Source organism: Dromiciops gliroides, chromosome 4, assembly GCF_019393635.1.
Source record: "Dromiciops gliroides isolate mDroGli1 chromosome 4, mDroGli1.pri, whole genome shotgun sequence".
NCBI lineage: Eukaryota > Metazoa > Chordata > Mammalia > Microbiotheria > Microbiotheriidae > Dromiciops > Dromiciops gliroides.
Window position 1 is genome coordinate 401116315 of NC_057864.1, and position 21638 is coordinate 401137952.

At 37.9% G+C, this 21638-nt stretch overlaps 1 protein-coding gene across 1 annotated transcript in view; it reads left to right on the forward strand.

The window, feature by feature from the left end:
* FNDC1 (fibronectin type III domain containing 1) overlaps nucleotides 1–21638 on the forward strand; it is a 128518-nt gene that overhangs the window by 36134 nt on the left and 70746 nt on the right. Inside the window, exons 2-4 of the mRNA XM_044004883.1 lie at nucleotides 5708–5902; nucleotides 9648–9734; nucleotides 10438–10506. Of these exons, the coding sequence (XP_043860818.1) occupies nucleotides 5708–5902; nucleotides 9648–9734; nucleotides 10438–10506 (351 nt within the window). The remainder of the gene's footprint in view (nucleotides 1–5707; nucleotides 5903–9647; nucleotides 9735–10437; nucleotides 10507–21638) is intronic.

Genomic DNA, 21638 nt, shown 5'->3' on the forward strand with positions numbered 1-21638 from the left:
GAATATCAGTGGTACAAAGGTGCAAGGCATTCAAGAGTAGAAGACAGTGTAGAGTTGAATTACTTAACTACCATGTCAAGGTTGGGAAAAGAGGAAAGTGAAGTCAAAGGTTGCAGAGCGGGCAACTCCTAATTAGAACCCAAATTAAAACTTCCTTTTTTTTTTTTTAAAGGGACTATAAATGCCCCTCTTCTTTAACCTCTCTGGTCTACATATCAGCAAATAACAACTGGTTTGTATGATAAAATATCAGCCACACCAGGGAAGTAATGATCTCAACTGGACCCAGCACCCACCTAGCCTGGTGATTTTTACACTTAGCATTCCTTGGGTAGTGCCTTGCCTTTTTCAAATGTTATCAGCAAAATCATCAAAGGGTCATACTGGTGTTATTTTATGCAGGACACAAGATCTGGATAACATTGACTGTGGGGAACCACAAGGAACAATACTGGTGATAAAGTGAAGTAGCTTGAGCCTCAGCAGACTGTTTCCAGTTGCCCAGCCCTGTCTGGAGAAACTGAGCATATGTCTCTCTTGAATGGGTGGGGATGGGGAAAGATCCAGGGAGGAAATTCTTCTTTTTATTTAACCTAAATCCCTTATGCTGCAGCTTAAACCCATTTCCTCATTTTGCTTCCTCTGGAGCAAAAGAACATCTGGTAACTAAACAGCAGACAGTAACCTGTCATTTACGCTATTCTTCAGCTACCTCCCACCTTTTTCTATATCAAGTTAAATGATTCCAGTTGCATCTTAAGATCTTCTCTTTTGTAGTTCTTTTTCCTTTGGAGAGCCGGCTATTAAGGTGTTAAAAGGTGCTCCCAGTAGCATTTGTACAAGATAAACAGAATATACAACAAGAATTTCAAGTGGGAACCCCAGATGTAGGGTAGATCATGTATTTTTTTGTTTTTTGGGGGGGGGGCAGGGCAATGAGGGTTAAGTGACTTACCTAGGGTCACACAGCTAGTAAGTGTTGTGTCTGAGGCTGGATTTGAACTTGGGTCCTCCTGAATCCAGGGCTGGTGCTCTATCCACTGCACTGCCTAGTTGCCCCCTAGATCATGTTTTGTTTTGTTTTTTTATATCCTCTTGGGGCCAGTTAGGTGACATGGTGGATTTAGCACTGACCCTGAAGTTGGGAGGACCTGAATTCTTACTAGTTATGTGATCCTGGGCAAATCACTTAACTCCAATTGTCTTCAACATCCAGGGCCATCTCCAGTTGTCTTAATGTTTATCTTGCCATTAGACCCAGATGGCTCTTGAGGAGAGTGAGGTTGGTGACTTTGCACAGCCTTCCCTCACTTAAATCCAGTTCATTGCAAGTCATGACATCACCCCAATGTCATGGTCCTCTTGGAGGATGGACAAACAGTTTGTATCCTCAGCATAATCCCTGTACTAAGAGGTTGATTGGTCTCTATAGCTTAGAAGATAAGTCTTAGAGTTGTATGAGGCTCACAGACATTAGGTGACTGGCCCATTCATGGGCAGCTGGTATCAGAGGAAAGACATATCTCTAGTTCTCCCTTATTCCAGATCCAGCACTCTATCATGCTTCCCTGCAAGAAGAATTAGTTCTAAAGCAAATGTTATTGTTTTTTGCTGTTCAGTCATTCAGTTGTGTCTGACTTTTTGTGACCCCATGGAGTATAGCACGTCAGACCCCTCCATCTTCCACATATCTCTCAAGTCTGTCTAAGCTTATGTTTGTTGCTTCCATGATACCATCTATCCATTTCAACCTCTGCCATTCCCTTTTGCCTTCAATCTTTCCCAACATCAGGATCTTTTGCAATGAGTCCTGTCTTCTCATTATGTGGCCAAAGTATTTAAGCCTCAGCTTCAGGATTTGACCTTCCAGTGAATTGTCTTGATACATTCTTTTAATTATTGATTGATTTGATCTCCTTACTGTCCAAAGGGACATTCAAAAATCTTCCTCAGCACCACAGTTCAAAGTGTAGATTCTGCGGTGCTTGACTTTCCTCATAGTTTAACTATCACAGCCGTGCATACACTACTAGAAAAGTCATAACTTTGACTATATCAATCTTTGTTGGCAAGGTGATGTCTTTGCTTTTTAGTATGCTGTCCAGATTTGCCATCTAAAGAAGATCAACAACTGTATTTACATTGGAGTGGACATTCTATTTTAAGGTTCCAGGCTTATTCAAATCAACGAGCATTTATTAAGCACTTACTATGCACCAGGAATTAATTGCATTCTTTTCTTTGTATAATCTCCCAACACGATGCCAACCCTCAAAACTGCATTAGTGACTTCCATGGCGTGGTTTTATATTTAAAAAAAGCCAGGTAGGTCTTCAAAATAAAGGAGAGAAATAAAGGGAAATGTCATGCTTCTGGCAGTGAAAGCAAATTTTCTGTCAAACTATCTCCTATCAGGCAAATCTACACCTGCCTGAAATGCTTTCCTTCCAGAGCTACATAAGTAACCTTGAGTACCCACACAGGGGAGTTGTCAGTTGCTTTGACAAGAGTTCACCTCAGGCTAAAAAGATTGAGAAGGGGAAAAAGGGACCACAGGGAATGTTGCCTTTTACCCATTCTCTTCCTATTTCCTTTCTGGTTGGGCTAAGTGTTGATAATGTTTGATAAGAATCCTGTCTGGGACATCAGCTTCAAAGTCGAGGTTGGTAAAATAATCTTTTAAAAAAGTGGCTATTGATGGACTTTATTCAGTTACCTATTTGGTAAAATGTTATTCAGATATTGCCCCATGGACTAACCTAGTTTGTAAAAAAAAAAAAATTAAAAAAAAAGAAACAAATTTGTTTTGATTTTATGAACAGGCAGAAAATATAGAAGCCTTCAGAATGGTATGATTTCAGGGGCCCAAGGAAGGTCTTGATAACTCCCCAAATCCTTCCACCACCCTTGTTGCTCGTGTTTAAGATTTTGTCATTAAAGATTCATTTTGTTTTTTTAAAGCTTTTTATACAGGTAAATGCAACTGTCTTTAGGAGAGCTGTCTTTGAAACCCCATCAGTTATGCATATCTCAGTGTGAAAGCATTTATAAGATACCTTTCTGAATTAGTTCACCAAACACTATGTAGGGAATAGTTTTATAGTGTGTAAGGGAATGTGAGAGGAGATACTATACATGAAAGGAGAGAAAGATTCAGAAAAGAAAGGATATGAGAACCAAAAGTAGATTTTAGTTTATTCATAGTTTGGCTTAGGTCAGCTCTGGTCAAACTGATTAGCTTTCAATTGATAAAATAATTGGCAAGGTCATTAATGGCAAATTTCATTAAGAAGGTAATTTATGCTGTATGAGGAACATCTATTCTGTTGTCTTTATTTTATTTTAGAGTGAAAATAGGAAATATTTCCTTTTGTTTTCTAAGTGCTATAAAGGCAATGACTGAGCCAAATTGTCAGTAGAACAAGTGACCCTGTTTCAGATTAATTAGGGCTCTTTGAATACTTATTAGTAATACAAAGGCAGAGTTGTTTCTGAATTAGGATAAACAGAATCAAATAAAATAATGAAATCTATTAGGAGCTATGTGTGGAACATTCAGGCTTTGGAAATTAGGCAATTTTGAAAGGCCAAACTATTTCTCATTTGGCTCAGACTTTTTTCTTCCTCTTATTTGATCAGTACCAGTAGTCCAGAAGATTTTAAATTATGCTAAATGGTACAACTCCTTTTTTTTGGGGGGGGGGCTCTAACCTTTTGAAGATAGATACATTCCTGGATGTGAACTGTGATATATATCCCCATCACAGTGAAAGATAAAGCCAGCAGCTATGAAGAGAGAAAAAAATTGGCAAATTCATGAATTATTCCATTAATAAAGGCCATTTGAAATAGGTTTATTATGTGACACCACAGGCGGATTCTGTGTTGTTTATAGGCTGTGTTGATCTCACTATTATGTTTGAATTGTACACATTTTACGTTTCATTGTAAAACCAAACTTCATCAGTTTTCTTTCTTTCTTTTTTTGGGGGTGGCAGGGAGCAGGGCAACGAGGGTTAAGAGACTTGCCCAGGGTTACACAGCTAGTAAGTATCAAGTATCTGAGGTCACATTTGAACTCAGGTCCTCCTGAATCCAGGGCCAGTGCTTTTATCCACTGTGCCATCTAGCTGCCCCTTGTTAGTTTTCTTGTGCAAATTCTTCTGAACAAGGCATGATATTTCACTTTCAAAAGAGAATTCAATTGTAAAGAAAAGGATTATTCATGAATTTCCATTTGTTTATTGAATAGACATTCTTTATCCAATGCTTCAAATATCATCAAATCCTACCATCACTTGGTAGTGCTTCCCTTTTGAAAATAAAGAGCTAACTTTTGAAAAGAATGACCAGGTGCAGCTAGGTGATGCAGTGGATAAAGCACCAGCCCAGATTCAGGAGAACCTGAGTTCAAATGGGGCCTCAGACACTTGATACTTACTAGGTGTGTGATATTGGGCAAATCACTTAACCCTCATTGCCCCGCAAAAAAAAAAAAATGACCACAACTTTTAGTTTGTAAATATATTTCAGAAATATTTACTAATTAAATTTAGTCCTGTGTTAAAAGTCATTTACCCATCATGTTTTCATTTCTTAACATAATATATGTGCCATCATTTATCAATCCCTTTCCCCTTCCTCTTTTTTAAATGTTACTAATTTTAAAACTCGTATTTAAGACTCTTGGTTTTGTTGAGTGTAAATTTTTCCTTGATGTGAGTGCCTTATGTTCCAGAGTAGTGTCAGATCCACCTTGCCAGAAATTTGATGTAACGTTACTTTACTATTGAATGTCCTCCATTTGCATTGTTATCAGTTGGTTACCTAGTCATAGATTATTTTGTTAAAATTAATTCAGCTTTAGCTACTCCTTTTTAATCACTGGGAAAGTGTTTGGAGGCTTTCCATTTAAGATTAAAGCTATATTCTGTTGTGCTTATAAATTATCCTTTTGTCTTCTTCAGAGTCAAGAGGGTTGAACCTTGAAATCGGGTATAAAATGAAGAATCAGATCGCTTCCCTTGAGTTGTTGGCATCTTAGTTTTTCTCTTCTTAAAAAGAAAATATTAAGAATATTTCCATGTCTTAAACTAGAATTCAGTAGCTTTTGCTCCTCAATCATGCTAGAATGACATTATTCTTCTCTTAGATTAAAAAAAAATCCAAAACCACACTTCTAAAACACCACTTTTATCACTCAAATCCTGCTATTGCTTTAAAATGTTTACTTAGTGTGTCTCTCTCTACATACATATATATTTAGCAAACAATATGCAAAACTATTAGTTCACCATTTTTGTTTAAGAAAAAAAGGGATCATCATAGAGATGAAGAATGTATATAGTTTCTTTTGATTTGCCTTTTGTTTTTAAAACTTGTACCCATGGTTGGTCAATATGTTTGTAGGCTTATTGTGTTTGTTTTTCTGTTGTGGTTGTGGAGAACTAATGACTGAATGTTACTGCATTTAAAGTCCTTTGATTCCCTTTCTTTTAAAGGTATTTTCATAATGGTATAATTTTAAGTACAGGGTGTCCCAAATGTATTAGTTCAGTTTTAAGCTTTTTAATAGCACTAAGACTTTTGGGACACATGGCAGATGGTCACTGATCACAGGGAAGGCAGTTATTCTTTTAGCCTGATTGATAGTCATTATGCCAAACTTCCTGTAACTTTAAGTTGATAGTTAACGCTGTTTGCATAGTTGATCACCCTCTGAAGCCAAGGAATGTGAGATTGCAGTCCACTAAGAGAGGCCTGAAAGTCACGTGGGAACCACCCAAAGAGGCAACCACTAGACCTGTGGAGTATTACAACATTGCCTATGGGAAGTCACTGAAAAATCTTAGCTACATCAAGGTGAATGGTGATACGCACTCCTTCCTCATTGAGGATGTGGGTAAGTGATACAATGGTCTTACTTTCCCAAAGTCCGCTTTTGGTGGTCTGAAAGATGCAAACATGATGCACGTATAATGTCTGTTGATGTATTATACTGTGACCTATGGTTATAGAGGAGGGGACTTCAGCTTGGATGGCCTTACTGCCACTTTTCAAACTATTGTGGTTCGATTACTGGTTCCTTTTGTAAAAGTTATTGAATTTTGAGGAAAGACAATATGAAACCTTACTATATTTCAGTTTTTTCACATATGGATATTAGCTGATATGTGAGTTAAATTTAATAACTAAGCCAAGTTTAAGCACATCTTCAAAATACTTTATTTCAGATGCATACACTGAAATATTATATTGTAGAAATTTTATATTGTAGAAACTGTGAATTCTGTGTATTCAGGTATAGTAAAGATGACAGAATGAAGTATATATGATATGTAAGTAATACCTATAAAATGAAAATTCAGCTTAGTTATTGACCACCCCTCAATATATTCTCTGTTTCCCTCATGGAAATAATGTGAAGTTTCATCAAACAATTCCTGTAAATTGTATGTAGTTACAATGTCATTGAAGAATTATTTCATAGGGACCTTTCTGAGATATAAGCTAATAACGTGCATAAGCCTATAAAAATTTGGCAACTGAAGAAATTTAATAGCCTATTTTTGAAATTTTAGTTAGGAAATTAAAAAAAAACCCCAACTACTTATGACTGAGAACTAAAGGAAATGGCTCTTCACAGAATGGCTGAAAATTTGAAGGGTTTGTTGGTTGTAGTTCACAAAAGACTATTTTCCTTCTTAACTGTAATTCATGATATTTGGCACCCTTCAAATTTTGCCAGAATGCCTACAGTTCAAGTTCTATAACATTCCAAATATATCTTATATGAAATCATAGTTATAGTTTTGCACACAATCTGTGGGCAGGCTTCTTAATTTCCTTGAATTTCTTATTTTTTTGGAAGCCATTTATTTATCCTGAAACTCCACTCACAATATTCTAATCATCTTGGAGTAAATGTCTTAAGTCACTTTAAAGGAAAATGCAGGAATAGCCAAAAATAACTGTGAAAGTCAATCAATCAACATTTATTAAACAAATGGCAAACCACTCCAATATCTTTGCCAAGAAATCCTCAAATGGGGTCATGAAGAGTCGGACACAACTGAAAAATGATTGAAGAACAACATCGTGTGCCAGGAGTCAAGTTCTTTGTTCTTGCTCTAGGTTTTCTTTTCCACCCCTACTATACTTTCTTTTGAAGTTCTTCTTCAGTTAAGTTATGGTCTTCCTTTGGCTCTTAAGCATTTTCTATTATTTACCTTATTTGTCCCATCATCAAGTATTGGGACATTTATATCATGGGATAATGAAGCAGGAGATCTATAATAATAAAATTTCTTACACACATATCTATGCATATACATGCATATTTGTCCCAATTTACAAAGGTTTTCCTCACAACAATTCTGCTAGTTAGTTAACAGAAGTATCATATCCCTACTATACAGATGAGGAAACTCAGGCTCAGAGAAGTTAAGACACTTCTCTTAGACCACATGACCATGAGATGCTAGAATAGAGATTCAGCCCAGGTCTAGGCTCCAAGTTTAGTGTTTAATCTAAGCTACCATTTTGTTTCCAGGCAATGGAAAGGTAAAAGGTATTAAATTGTTCTTTTTCTCATTTCAACTAGCAGCTCAATTCCTTTAGTTTTACTCTGGTACTTATTTCAAACATTTGTTATACTGAGGTCCTATGGAGGGCTTATCATGAGTACATAAATCTCTTCCAACTAGTATCCAATTTAGTATGTTACCCCTATTTGGTTGAAGGCTTTATAACTTTAAATCAAATGAAATTTAATCATTTCAGAGCATGAGTCGCACTTCCCTCCCAAAGCCTCCATTTTGTCTCACCTCTGTGGCAATTTGGGGATACTTCCGATCCACCCCCACTCCCAGTTCTTTCCCACAGGAAAATGCTGGCATTAAGATCTTGATTAAGGAGCCCTGGAGTTTTGAATTGAAACCACTACTAGACTCACAGTAGGTAAAAAGGGCAAGACAGTTATTCATCTCTTGACCATCCACTTAATTTGGAGTTGTGTATTTCGGAATATAAAAGCAAATCTCCTTTCCCAGAATTGTTGTGGTTTGAGATGAAAGTGGGAAACCTCACTTTGGCTGTTGTTTGGCCTCAGTTATCTTTTCTGCGTGTAGAGAAATGGATGAACCTGTCAGTAAAGCAAAACTCATATATCTTCTCAAATTTCAAACTTGCTCAAACCATGGAACTTCTGGGTTCAGAATGGAACTGGACCTTTTGGGATTTTGAGTTTCATGGACCGCTCCCAAAATACTCTAGAAGAGGAAATGCTTTTAAGCCTTCATAAAGAGAGCTCCAGAGCTTTTAAAGCAACAAATGGTTCTTACCAAGCAACTTTCTGATGAGTTAAGTGTAAGTCAATCAGAAACATGTGGATTAAATTTCCTTTGAAATACAAATAAATTTAAAGAGTGAAGAGAGAAAGTGCTTGACAAAGCATGATTTTGTGTTTTGTCTGAACGCAAAGCGTTTGCAAATTAGTCCGAGAAATTGTGCCAAACCCCAAATGCCACTGGGCTCTACCCTGACGAGTCAGAAATAATACCAGCCCTGGAAACACTAAACATACCAGATGATATCTACTGCATCTGTTGTTGCTGTGTCCCTGGCTTGTCAACTAAGAGTATTTTCAGGGGAAATGCTCTCCACACTGAGAGAATGGTTATTATTTCTTTTGACAAAGCGAAAATCTATTTCTCAAACAAAACAAAACAGAGCAAAGCAAAACCCAAAACTTTCATCTCTTTTCCAAGTGTGTGAGCTGTACCTTTATTTAGGAAAGCATTGATCTATCAGAATGGAAAAATAATGCTACTAGAGTTGTGTTTTCTGAAAGTGGAAGTCCAGCAGAGACATGCTTTGGGAATATTGTACTGTCAAGGGTACCTTAATAACCTTTCCTAATGCTAGAATATCTTGGGACTCAGCCAAAAATGGACAAATAAGCCATACCATCTAACTTTTCCCAATAAACTCAAATCAAAGAAGTGGAACCAAGTTTCGCAATATAAGCTCTACCTAAATATCACACATTATTTTGTCTCTTTTTTGTTGATATTTTCAAAAGAGAGTGGGCAAACATTGTTAAGGGGAACGTTTCCTTTTGCACTAGAGTTCTGTGTTAATTCAGATATTGTGATGAATGTTGTACATTATTCTTATACTTAGAGATGCATTTCAAGTTCACTTACCTGCAGTAGTTTAATATTTTACTAAAATCTTGTGAACATTTTCTTCTGGAGCTTCTGTGCGGGAATTTTTGACCCTGAAAATTTAATGGAGGAACTTTTTCCATTTTACAAATTTTTTTCTTCAATTTTTGAATTAATGTGAAGAAGCTGTTAATAGTCTCTGTCATATAGATACAAATTTATGACATTGTGTACATATCTTAACAGAAAGTAATTTACTTTTTGAGGGCTTGGGGTGAGGTGAACTTTACCTGAATTAAGAACAAAGTAAGCCATCTCAATTTAAAATGATAATACATATATGAGAAGCTTTGGTTAGGCTCATCAGTTAATTCCATTTTTCAAGTTTTATTATAACATTTAAACTAAATGGTTAGTGAATCCAACTGTGTTACTCCTGGAGATGTGAAACAGTGGCTTGATATAAACCATATGTTTCAGAGCCTGGGGTAGTATACTTTGTGCTGGTTACTTCAGAGAACTACAGTGGAGTGAGCCGCCCAGTGTACAGAGCTGAAAGCCTGCTTGGTAAGTCTTACCAGAATTGGAGGTTTTCTTGGGTCACCTGGATTGGAAGTGGCAATCAGACTTCCCTGCTTCCTTAGGTCATAGCAAAGGCTGAGTTTTTAAAGTAGGGTTAAACAAGTCAGCAGTAAGTATAGAGGCTGAGAACCACATTACAGATACTCTTCAATTGGAAATAGAGAATTGGGTTTGTTTATTTTCTTCCCTATAACCTGTACATATTATATATTAAGTGATTATATATTAAATTATGTGAGTATATGTAAAAATAGACTATATAGCCGTTATAGGGACCGAAGCTATTATTTCATTGTTATGGGGAGCTCTCAGGTCAGGAATTTCCCACTACCAATGTAGGTTGGCACCTTCTTTGTACTTTAGAATCTCAGAGAGTTGCTTAGATCACTAAGAGGATAAGTAACTTGCTCAGGGTCACACAGCCAGTATGTGTCAGAGGCAGGATTTGAATGTAGGTCATATTGCCTTTGAGCTTAGCTCTCTACCTACTGGACCCTGCTGCCTCTCTGTTGCTGAGTGACATGAAATGTATGTATCTCAGTATAGTGGCTCTAAGGTTCCCCTGCCCATCCTTTGCAATCCATTTCTCAACAATGTAATTAGAACATACAGTAAGGAGGGAGTGAAATGTGGAAAAGCCAAGTTTCCTTTTTCTCCCTAATTTTCAAGTTGCATTTTCCTAATTTAGGAGGTGAATGGATCAAGATTGATGGTTTTGCCATTAAGGGTCCAGAACCACTTAATGAGACCGTGACAGGTACTATTTACTCATTTGGTTCATGTCTCCACTGAAGCACAATCTCCCAAGAGGATTGTGCTTCCCGTCACACACATCCTCTTACAAACATTTCGTTTAGTTCCCATCGCTAAACTAACACACGTGCCGCACATTTTTTTTTTTTTTTTGGTCAATCTGTTTTTGCCCCTGATATACCAAACCGCAGCAAATGTTGTCAATCTGTGATTGTTCTTTCATGTTCTTCCGTGTGGAAATGTCTGCGTCTCTATCTTTGTCCCAAAATTCTGGTAACTGTTGACATGTGCTACTCAAATATGATGGTTGAGATGGTTCTATAGACACAACTAGAATGTATTTATTTCCCAGTCCAGTAAGTGGCATAAATAAGTAAGTGGGATCCAGGGATAATGGCCTTAAAAGGCAAATCCATTGCCTCAATACTGCCTTTGCTAAGAGAATATTCTGGAGAACACTCCGTCCATCTCCACTCCATATTTGCTCATTGGTTGTCAGTGTCTGCTGGTGACGATGTTATTTTTCTCTCTGGGAGAAATGCTGAGGTTTTTGTTGTGTTTCTTGAGTTTCTTTTAATGATAGTATATAAGAACAGTACAAAGTACTTGCAGTTTTTTTTCAGAATTTGGTTGGATAGTTTCCTGAAGGGAATCCTGTGGAGGGCTACATTTTAGTCTTACATACTACATTTCTTAATAAACTCAATGTGACATTGTTTGTGAAGAGAAGGTGAGTATGTCAAAATACAAATCAATAACATTTTCTTTTTGGCTCAGGTTTTGCTTTCCTGAGTAGTTTTCAAAACCTCTTCTGAACAAAAAAGGAGACAGCAGAAATAAGGAAGTTTTGAAAAGAAGCTAGTTTGGGGGGCAATGGGAATAAATTCTGTTTTAAACATTTTGAGCTTCTGATGACAGCAGAATATCCAGGGGGAAATGTCTGGTGGGCCATTCAGAAGGTGGCCCTAGAACTGAGAAAAGAGGTGAAGGTTAGAGCACTGAAGTTATTCATAGGTGATAGTTGTAGCATTGGGAGTTGGTTAGTTCACTAAGGGAGAAAATAGAGAGACAGAAGAGTAGGTGGCAAGAATGGAACCTTAGTCAGGGAGAGGGTGATATTTTGAGTACTATTATTTGTAATGTGTGAGATGCTAAGAATTCAAAGAGGTTTCTGTTAAGTCAAGGAAGTAAAGAGGAGTTCGTCCACAAAAAAGCAGTCCATGCCATGGGAACAATTAGAGTCGGTTGTAATGGGGAATCCTGAGGGAGATCAAAAATAAAAGAATCTCTCTAGGCTGACAAGAATTTGGAATGAAGTAGAGAAGTTTTAAAAATTTCTTGATTCTAAATTTATTTTCCAAAGAAATGGGGGAAGACAAAGGAAATTTGTATAGAAAAGTACATTTAGAAGGCAAAGAAGCCAGAGTACTTGTGGGCATACAGTATAATTCAGGAGTAGAAAGTGTGACAAACATGGGAGGAAGCACAAAAAGGAAAATGAAGTAGGAGAAATAAAGGAAAAAAAGGAAATGATAACAGAAATGAGATAGAAAAAGGAGTCATTTAGGAACCAAGGAGAAGTAAGGCACAGGGCTAAATTGTATAAAAGACTTACTAAGTGTAAAGAATTCAGAGACAATCTAGTTTATTGAAATGTTGCATACTACTATTTAAGGAAATCGAGTCTAGGTACTAGAGGACTTTAAGGGAATTACATTGTGCTAAGGCACCAGGGATGTAAATACAAGCAAAAAGACAATCCCTGTCCTCAAGGAGCCTATATTCAAACCGGGAAATATAACTCAAAAAGGGATTCTGGAAGAAAGATGGGACAAGGGTGCCCATGAAAGGGCATAGTGAAGAGACTGTAAGAAGAGGCAAGGAGGCCCGGGTCCTGGCAAGATAAGGCAAAAAGCTTACCTATCATCAGAGTAGAGTACAGGTTTCAGGTGGGGTAGATATGGCTGGAGAGTGACATCATTATTAATAAAAGAGAGACCAAAAAGATGTACATAAAAGAAGTATATATCTGGCTTTGCTCACTTGATGTTAGAGTTTTATGTTTTGCTTTTAGGTTTCAGGTTTATTTTTCTTCTCATTTAGCTCTCCAGGGGGAAATTATTTTTAGAACACGTAGTTTTCTTGTTTTTCTAAAACAATAAATTCCTTATGCATTCTTTAGAATAGCTAAAATGGTTGACAGAAATTCTAGGAAGCAAAGATCTGACAGTCATGTCACCCTAACTAGAATATAAGCTCATTGAGAGTAGGGTCAATTTTTCATTGTTCTTTGTATTCCTCACAGAGCTATCCAAATGTAACATATGCCACAAACTAGATACACAAATATTTGTTGAATGAGTATTACCATTTTGCTTGCCATTTTTAAAGCTTTCCCCCCTTTCCTTAAATAAATTGACAAGAGAATGCTAGTTAAAAATGTTCATAACACATAATACAAGGCAAAGCTTAGACCCAAGTTAAGTGTGTTCAGAATGTGCTGATTGGAGAGAAATGCCTCTATAGCCAAAGTATGAACAAGACATTTTGTTGTTGGGATAATTTATTCATAATTGTCACAGTGATCATTTTCACCTAGCCCTTTATGGGAACTGGAAAATATGCTGTGCTAGCATCCTGTCAACTGTTTTAAGGTATGTGAACTCTGTCCATTTTTAAGGCATTTCGGATGCCAGATATCTATACTGAGAGATTTATTAGGAATCCTGTCTCATAAATCAGACATTATTATTGGCAACTGGTACAGTGCCCAATGATCTTGGCTCTGTTCATTGAATGTGTCATATTTCTCCTTGTGTTTTGTCTGAAACCAAGGGGGAAAACATTCCCTTACTATTCTAGAAGTGGTAGTGGTAGAAAAAGCATTTAGTAAGTACTTCCTCTGTGCAAAGCACTGGGGATACAAATACAAAAGTGAGGCATTTTCTGTCCACGTTGGTGATATAGTGGCTAGAGTGTTGGACTTTGGGTTAGGAAGCCCTGAGTTCAAATCTTGTCTCAGATACATATGAGCTGTTTGAGCTATTATTCTGAAAGGAGGAGATAATATGTGCAGAGGTTGGTGTCAGAAGGGAGTGTTTTGGTTTGGAAAGTCACAGGGATGGTGAAAGAATCCAGAGGGGAATAGTACTCTGTTCAGTAACAATGGCAGTATTGATTCATTTATAATTCCAGAGATAGATGAAGGGTATGCCTGTGACAGTACATTGGGTAGAGAGAAGATGGCTCAGAAGCATGACTGGAGCCAGCCTGTGTATAGAGTGGTTCATAAAAAAGACATTCACCAACCAGGACACCAGAAAGCCAGGGGTGGTCTTTGAAAGCTGAACATCCTCCAGGGCAGTAGTATCAAACTCAAATAGAATCAGGGCCAGCAAACCCTACATAAGGATCCCTGTAGGTGTATGTTGACTTAGAAAACCACATGTTAACATCTATGTTTAATTGTATTTTTATTTACTTTGTTAAATATTTCCCAATTACAGTGTATGGTGGGCCAACATTTCTGCTCTAGGGCATAATCTTTGGCCCATAAATGTCTTTCTTATCTACTCTCAAGAGCTATGCCAAGCAATTCAGGGGTTGTTTGGGTTATAATTATAGTTCTAGCCAGACTAAAAGTACAAAACCAAGTCTACCTGTACATTTTCTAGTAAAAGAGCATCATTTCTTTTTGCAAGATCAGACCTATGTGGTAGAAGGCCTATAACCAATGGGCATAACTGATAGCCATGGACATATGCCAGGAAGAGTCACTTCAGGTATATCAACTGTGCAAAGTAAAGGCAGAACTGATGGTAGAATTTCATAGGTTTTAGTTATTCAGGGTTGGGGGAGAGCCTGAGACTTCCAGAGTTCTGAGGTTAAAGGGGAAGGTGTAATGGTATAGTAGCAAACAACTGGGAATCATTTCATGGCATGCAGTAGGAGAATGAGACTTATTGTATCAGAATGCTTTAGAGATGGTAATGGTGGTAAGTGAGGGGACTAGACCTTCCAGCCCACGATTTATAGCTGAAAGTTGTGATTTCAAGCCTTCGTTCTGCCACCCACCTATCAGTTAGATGATTATTGAGTATGTGTCTGGGTCTGTCTCTTCATTAGTAAAATGAGGAGTTTGCACTATATGATCTGCAAGGTTTCTTTCAGATTTAATAATTTATGTCCATACACATGCCTCCTTTAGTTGGCTTTTCCTTAAGGAAATGATGATCACATTCTATTGTAAAAGGTTGAATGTGGTTATTATGGTTTTATTCTATGGGGGAAGCCTGGCACCTTTTGGAGAAGTGACCATTTAGCAAATGTCAAAAACAGGACAAAGCAGAACAATAAAACTCCAAACTTATTGACTAGTCTATTAAAGGAAAGTGATCTGTTAAATTAGATAATAACACAATTATAAAAATATTGCATTAGAAAATGCCTCCACACCGGCCCTGGATTCAGGAGGACCTGAGTTCAAATCCGGCCTCAGACACTTAACAGTTACTAGCTGTGTGACCTTGGGCAAATCACTTAACCCCAATTGCCTCACCAAAAAAAAAAAGGAAGAAGAAAAAGAAAAAAGAAAATGCCTCCAAAAGGTCATATTTTCTACAAGCTCAAATAAGATTGCATTCACTTAGTACCATGTTCCAAAAAAAAAAAACCACCTCACAATGAAGATTCTGTATCATTTCAGAGTAGCCCACCACAGTGTCTCACAACACTTAGAATATCTTCTTTATTTTTAATCCAAATTCCTCTAATTCAGCAGTTCTAAGCCTTTTGTGTATGTCATCAACCCCTTTGGCTGTCTGATGAAACAAACAGACCTCTTCTCAGAATCGTGCTTTTAAGTGCATAAAATGAAATTCACAGGATTATAAATGAAACCAAATATATCTAAATATAATTATAATTTTTTTAAAGGACACCAAGTTCATGGACCCCAGGTTAAGAATCCCTGCTTTAATTTCTTTTTTTATAACTCTCTCTCTCTCTCTTTGCTGGGCAATGGGGGTTAAGTGACTTGCCCAAGGTCACACAGCTAGTGAGTGTCAAGTGTCTGAGTCCAGATTTGAATTCAGGTCCTCCTGAATCCAGGGCCGGTTCTTTATCCACTATGCCACCTAGCTGCCCCCATCCCTGCTTTAATTTCAACAAGTCTCATTTTCTCTCTTTTTTTCTGCCCTAAGTGAAGGTATAGGGACCAGCTGGTTACCTTCCTTTGTTAAATAACCCCATTGATGTCTTAAAATACCATTATTTGGTTACTCTATAAACTTCTTTTCTTTATTCTTCTAGCTTCTTTGCATAACTCTACTGAGATAAGGAACCTTTTACATTATGTTGCCATAAAAAGTGCCTCCCACTAGAAATCAGGATCCTTGGATTCTAACCCCAGTCCTGCCACTAACCAGCTATGTGACATTGGAAAAGACAGTTCATCTCTTGGCCTCAGAATATTCCTCTTCTATACGATGGCTGACTTCTCAGGTTCTAAGGCAGCTCTGGATTGTAGGGCATTTTAGCCTGTAAAATGTTTCTTTGTTCTTGTAATTCTTCAAGGCTTCAACGTGTGTCATATTGTAGAGCCTGACAATGAACATTGTCCTCTGCACTAAAAGTTGAATTAATACTAAATTTAGTGGCAGGATTACCTGAGAGTTCCTTTTGACTATATAGTAGACTTTCATCTTATTTGGGGGTGGATTCTAAAGTCAGATGCCAAGGTGAAAATCCTTTAATCCCCATGAAGTCAAAATTACCCTCTCTCTGGAATAGGTTTCTGAGACAAAAAGTGTCTGGCATCTTGAAACACCATAGGGAAGCCAACTCCACAGGTCTGATCTGAATCTGTGAATTGCCTATAATTGGGTTGGGCTGCGGACTGAGCTTTGGCTGGAAGTCACTGCTGGGCATCTCTCCCCTTCCACTCCATTGTCCAGTTTTTTTCCCTTGCTCCAAGTGAGGTGAGGTATACTCGGAAAGAGGCAGCAGCAAGTTTGGGGGACAATCTACATCTTCACACCCGACTGACTCTTGGACATATATTGAGTAGAATGGCAGAACAACCAGCTAATTGCTCACGTTATTGACATTTCTTTTTCTTCCTCTCTCCTTTTTCCCAATACCTACAGATGAATTTACATAAATTAAATGTGGGCATGATGGAATTTCACTGTGTATTTGGTTTACACATCTTGTTCCCTCCTTTTTGGATTCTGTCAGGCATAGAGTCAGGCATCTCCACCAGGAGCACCATTGTCAATATCATCAACTTTATCATGAATTCAATTCAACAAGTATTTATTAGGTTCCTATTACATATGTGATATGCTAGGTGTTGAGGATAGAAAGACACAAGTGACGCTTTTTTTTTGGTGGGACAATGAGGGTTGACTTGCCCAAGGTCACACCGCTAGTAAGTGCCAAGTGTCCGAGGCTGGATTTGAACTCAGGTCCTCCTGAGTCCAGGGCTCGTGTTTTATCTACTGTGCCACCTAGCTGCCCCCAAAAAGTGATGCTTTTTGAAAAGTCTACAGCGTGCACAAATCAAAATATCAAATTGATTTTGTTTAGTTCATGCTTCTCATGTAGAGTCTATGTTGGGATAAAACCTTACTTTATCATGGCATTTCATGTATAATATGGAATCACAGTATGTGTTAGTCAAGCTCTTTACTATCTATGTATTTATGGCCTAATACATCTTGGTGAAAGTTACTGGCCTCACAGATATTTTTCAGGTTTCCAGGTTTCTGCTAGGTACAAACTATAAAGTATATTTGGCAACTATACTGGGGGATTAAAAAAATAAACAGAGAATCATAGACTCTCAGAGTTAGAAATGACTTCAAAGGGCATCTAGTGCATCACCCTCCTTAAAGTGGGAATACTCTATAGAATATACTCTATAGGGGGCAGCTAGGTGGTGCAGGGATAAAGCACCAGCCCTGGATCCAGAAGGACCTGAGTTTCAAACCCAGCCTCAGACACTTGGCACTAGCTGTGTGACCCTGGGCAAGTCACTTAACCCTCTTTGCCCTGCCAAAAAAAAGAGAATATACTCTATAGACTATATATAGAATACTCTATAGAATTCAACAAGCATCTACTATTTATTAATTGTAATTGTTATTACACTCAACCAGTGATTATACATTTTCTACTTGAAGGTCTGTAGTGTATCACTAACTCCTGAGATGTTTTTGTATACCCTCTAAGTGCTAGGAAGTTTGCATATATGCATTAATATACACATATGCTATGGGGAATGAAAAGTCAATGAGTCATCATAATGTAGCTTCCCCCCAAAGCTAATGCAATCTCAGCTTTCATTGATAGATCCAGCTTCCAGGTATACACTAATGAGACCACATTTGGAGTGTGATGCTCAGGTTTGGGTGCCACAGTTTTAAAAGGACATTGTTAGAATAGAGAGTTTCCAGAGGAACTCAGCCCCTATTGTGAAAAGAGTTTAGTTCATGTTATATAAAAAGTCGTTGATAGAACATGGGATGTTTAGCCCAGAAGAGAGAATATTGAGGAGGAATGGATAATCACTGTCTTCAAATATGTGAAATACTGTCACGGAAAAGAAATTAGGCTTGTTTTGTTTGGCTTCAGAGGACAGGGCCAGGAGCAATAAGTGAAAGTTGCAAAGAGGAAAATTTAGGCTTGATGTCTGGAAAAATCTTTCTAACAATGAGAACTTTCCAAAAGTAAAATGGACTGCCTCAAGAGGGGGTAGAGACCAGATGACTATTTGCCGGGTTTGCTATTGGGATGATTGGACTAGATGGAGTCCCTTCCAACTCTCAGATTTTGTACTTCTATGAATTTGTATATACATACGTGTTGTTGTTGAGTTGTTTCAGTTGTGTCTGACTCTTTGTGACCCCATTTTGGGGTGTTCTTGGCAAAGGTTATAGAGTGGTTTGCCATTTCCTTCTCCAAATCATTTTATAGATGAGGAAACTGAGGCAAGCAGGGTTAAGTGACTTGCCTAGGATCACATAGCTAGTAAAGGTCTGAGGCCGGATTTGAATTCTGGAAGATGAGTCTTCCTGATTCCAAGCCCAGTGCTCCATCCACTGAGCCACATAGCCACCCAATACACATATATAAATAATTCAGACTCATCATTTAATCTTTATAGAAATCTTCCAAATGTGGAAACTCCCTCCACTGATGTGGATTCACAATTCTTATGACTTATAGAGTTAGGGAGTATCCTTGGGGCATGGAAAGATTAAATGACTTCTCCAGTGGGCACATAGCTAATATATATCATAGAGAGGACCTGAACCTGGGTTTTCCCAAATCCAAGACCAACCTCTAGCCCGTATGATACCCTTCATAAACACACACACATACACACACACACATATATGAGTGTCCATGTGCATACATGTGTTCATATCTATCTATCTATCTATGAACATTTTCATCCATATTATATAAAACAGAATTTCTGAATCAGGTAATAAGCCTGTAAACCAACTGGTTTAAGTGAATTGATTTCTCCATTTTCTACCATTTTAATTCCTTTCTGTATAAAAGTGTTAATTAAGAAAGCCAGAAAATATCTCCCTCTTTATAGCCTAGAATTTGTCTTTATAATTTACTCTGTCTTACCTAAACAATGGTAGCTAAAATCCACATGTGCCTTAACAAATACTTACAACTTAATTTCTTTTCTTTTCTTTCTTTTTTTTTTTTTGTGAGGCAATTGGGGTTAAGTGACTTGCCCAGGGTCACACAGCTAGTAAGTGTCAAGTGTCTGAGGCTGGACTTGAACTCAGGTCCTCTTGAATCCAGGGGCTGGTGCTCTATCCACTGTGCCACCTAGCTGCCCCTACAATTTAATTTCTTAACAGTCACTGTTTATTGCTTTGTTAGTTTGCTCTCGAAGATTCTACTGATAGGGATTTACTATCATAAGCTGTATTTCTTGGTTATTGTTCAACTTGAATTCAACATTGTCCAGGAAGAACCAACATTGTATAAGAATAGTAATGCTTACTCTTGTCTAACTCATACATCAGAGATTTTCACATGAGCACTTTTGCACTTTGGGGAATTTTTCATTTCTCTAGCTTCTTGCCTTCACCTAGATAATTTAGGAACTTCACTGTCAGCACTCAGTATATTGTCACTGACTCCTCTCACAATTACATAGTTCATTGGGTTCAAAGAAAGGGGGGAAAGTTTTATTTATAGTAGAAAGAAAACAAATAACTCTCATAGAAAATGATGATGTCAATGGGTGACCTTTCCTCCGTAGATCATACAACTTGAATGGCTTAATCATAGTCATGACTTGAGCAGGCCCCCATGGGTATTTCTTCCCTAGTGAGCCCTCATCACATCTCCTACTGAAGTACTTTAAAGCCCCCTGCAGGTGATACCTTTGTTTGTACCTCATCATAGTGGATTCAGTGCTGGGCCCAGACTCATCTTCATGAGTTCAAATCTGGCTCCAAACACTTACTAGCTGTGTGACCCTGGACAAGTCACTTAACCTTGCTTGCCTCCGTTTTTTCATCTGTCAAATGAGCTAGATAAGGAAATGGCAAACCATTCTAGTACTTTTGCCAAGAAAGTCCCAAAATGGGGTTATGAAGAGTTGGGTACAACTCAACAACAACAACAACAACACAGACTCCCATCACAATTCTGTTACCTTGTTTTCCCTGTAGTTCTTTGCAAAAGGTGTTCAATACCCTTTTCTATAACTCTTAGCCAAAAGTTCATCACCATTCCAGCATTTAACATAGTGCCTGGCACATAGTAGGTGCTTAATAAATATTGATTGATTCCATTTGTAGTTCTCTACAAGTACCCTCTACATTGCACTTTTCTGCAGCTCTCATCTGACAATATTCTACAAGAAAAGGCTCCTCTCAGAGACCCGTCTCTTACCTGAAGGGATTTCTTCAGAGGGCCATTGTCTTAGCTTGAGACACTTGTTTTCCTTGTATCCAATTTTAATACAGTGCCAAAAAAAGGACCTATACTGCCTTTCTCCCTTAGACTGTGTAGATTCTGACAGCTTTTGGCCTGACTAAAGTTTGTCCAACGATCAAAAACACATGGTCCTTCTCGCATTCCAAGTGTGGCTCTCTCTTTGATATCAGCTCTGGTAAGGGTGAATTCAATAGTCTAATGTCCTCTCCTCACCTCCAATACTTGGGAACTGTGCTTACAGCTCATATATGAACACCTCCCACAAACCTAAGGGCTCTGTGGGGCTCTCAAATCCTTTCCCAACTGTATGCCACTAAGTAGTCCCTCAGGTTGGTGTGTTTGTCTGAGACTACCTGACTAGCGTTACTCAAAGTCCCCAGGGCTTCTCTCTTGGTAAGTTATGGGATGAGGGGAAGACAAGTCTCTCCCCCTGTTTTTCTGATGGGGAAGAGAAATATTGACAAGTCCTACTACATCCCATGGGGAGGTGTTTTAGACTTTTTAAAGTGCTTTTCACTGGGTTACATATTACGAAGTTATTAATATGTAATTTGAGAATTTGTATCATGAAAGTAGGAGAAAAATACAATAGGGGCATCAGGCTTTCACATGGAGAGTTAAAGCATAAAATCCTGCTCTGAGATGAGCTGTTCCTCCATCAGATGACCTAGTTTCTTAGTAGGGCAAAAATGCAGACTGTGAAATATATTTTATGAATTAAATCTAAAGCATAATCCGTTTAGAAAAGTATTCATTTTATAGCCTTCAAAGCTCATTAGCATTACCAAAAGCCATTATTGCTATAGTGAAAAAGAAAGGACAGAGAGAAATAGGATAAGCCAAAAAGGTTCACCCAACTATCACTGTTTTAGCTGGCCCACCTCTCACAGGAAATTTCTGTGGAAAGACAAGAAATGGACTCTCCCACTAAAATATTTTTGTTCTCTCCACAAATATTTCATTGAAATATGTAGAGTATCAAGCACTGTTCTCTATGAGTATTTATTCAACAACTTATTTATTTGAATTTGTGGAGTTTTAAAAGAAAAATGTGGCAGGTAGAGGGCTGGAAAACTCTGAACCTATGTGAGTGCTCTGCATTTAGCTTTACTCACAGAAAGATATGCCTTTTATTTAGGTACTTCAAGCATCCATACT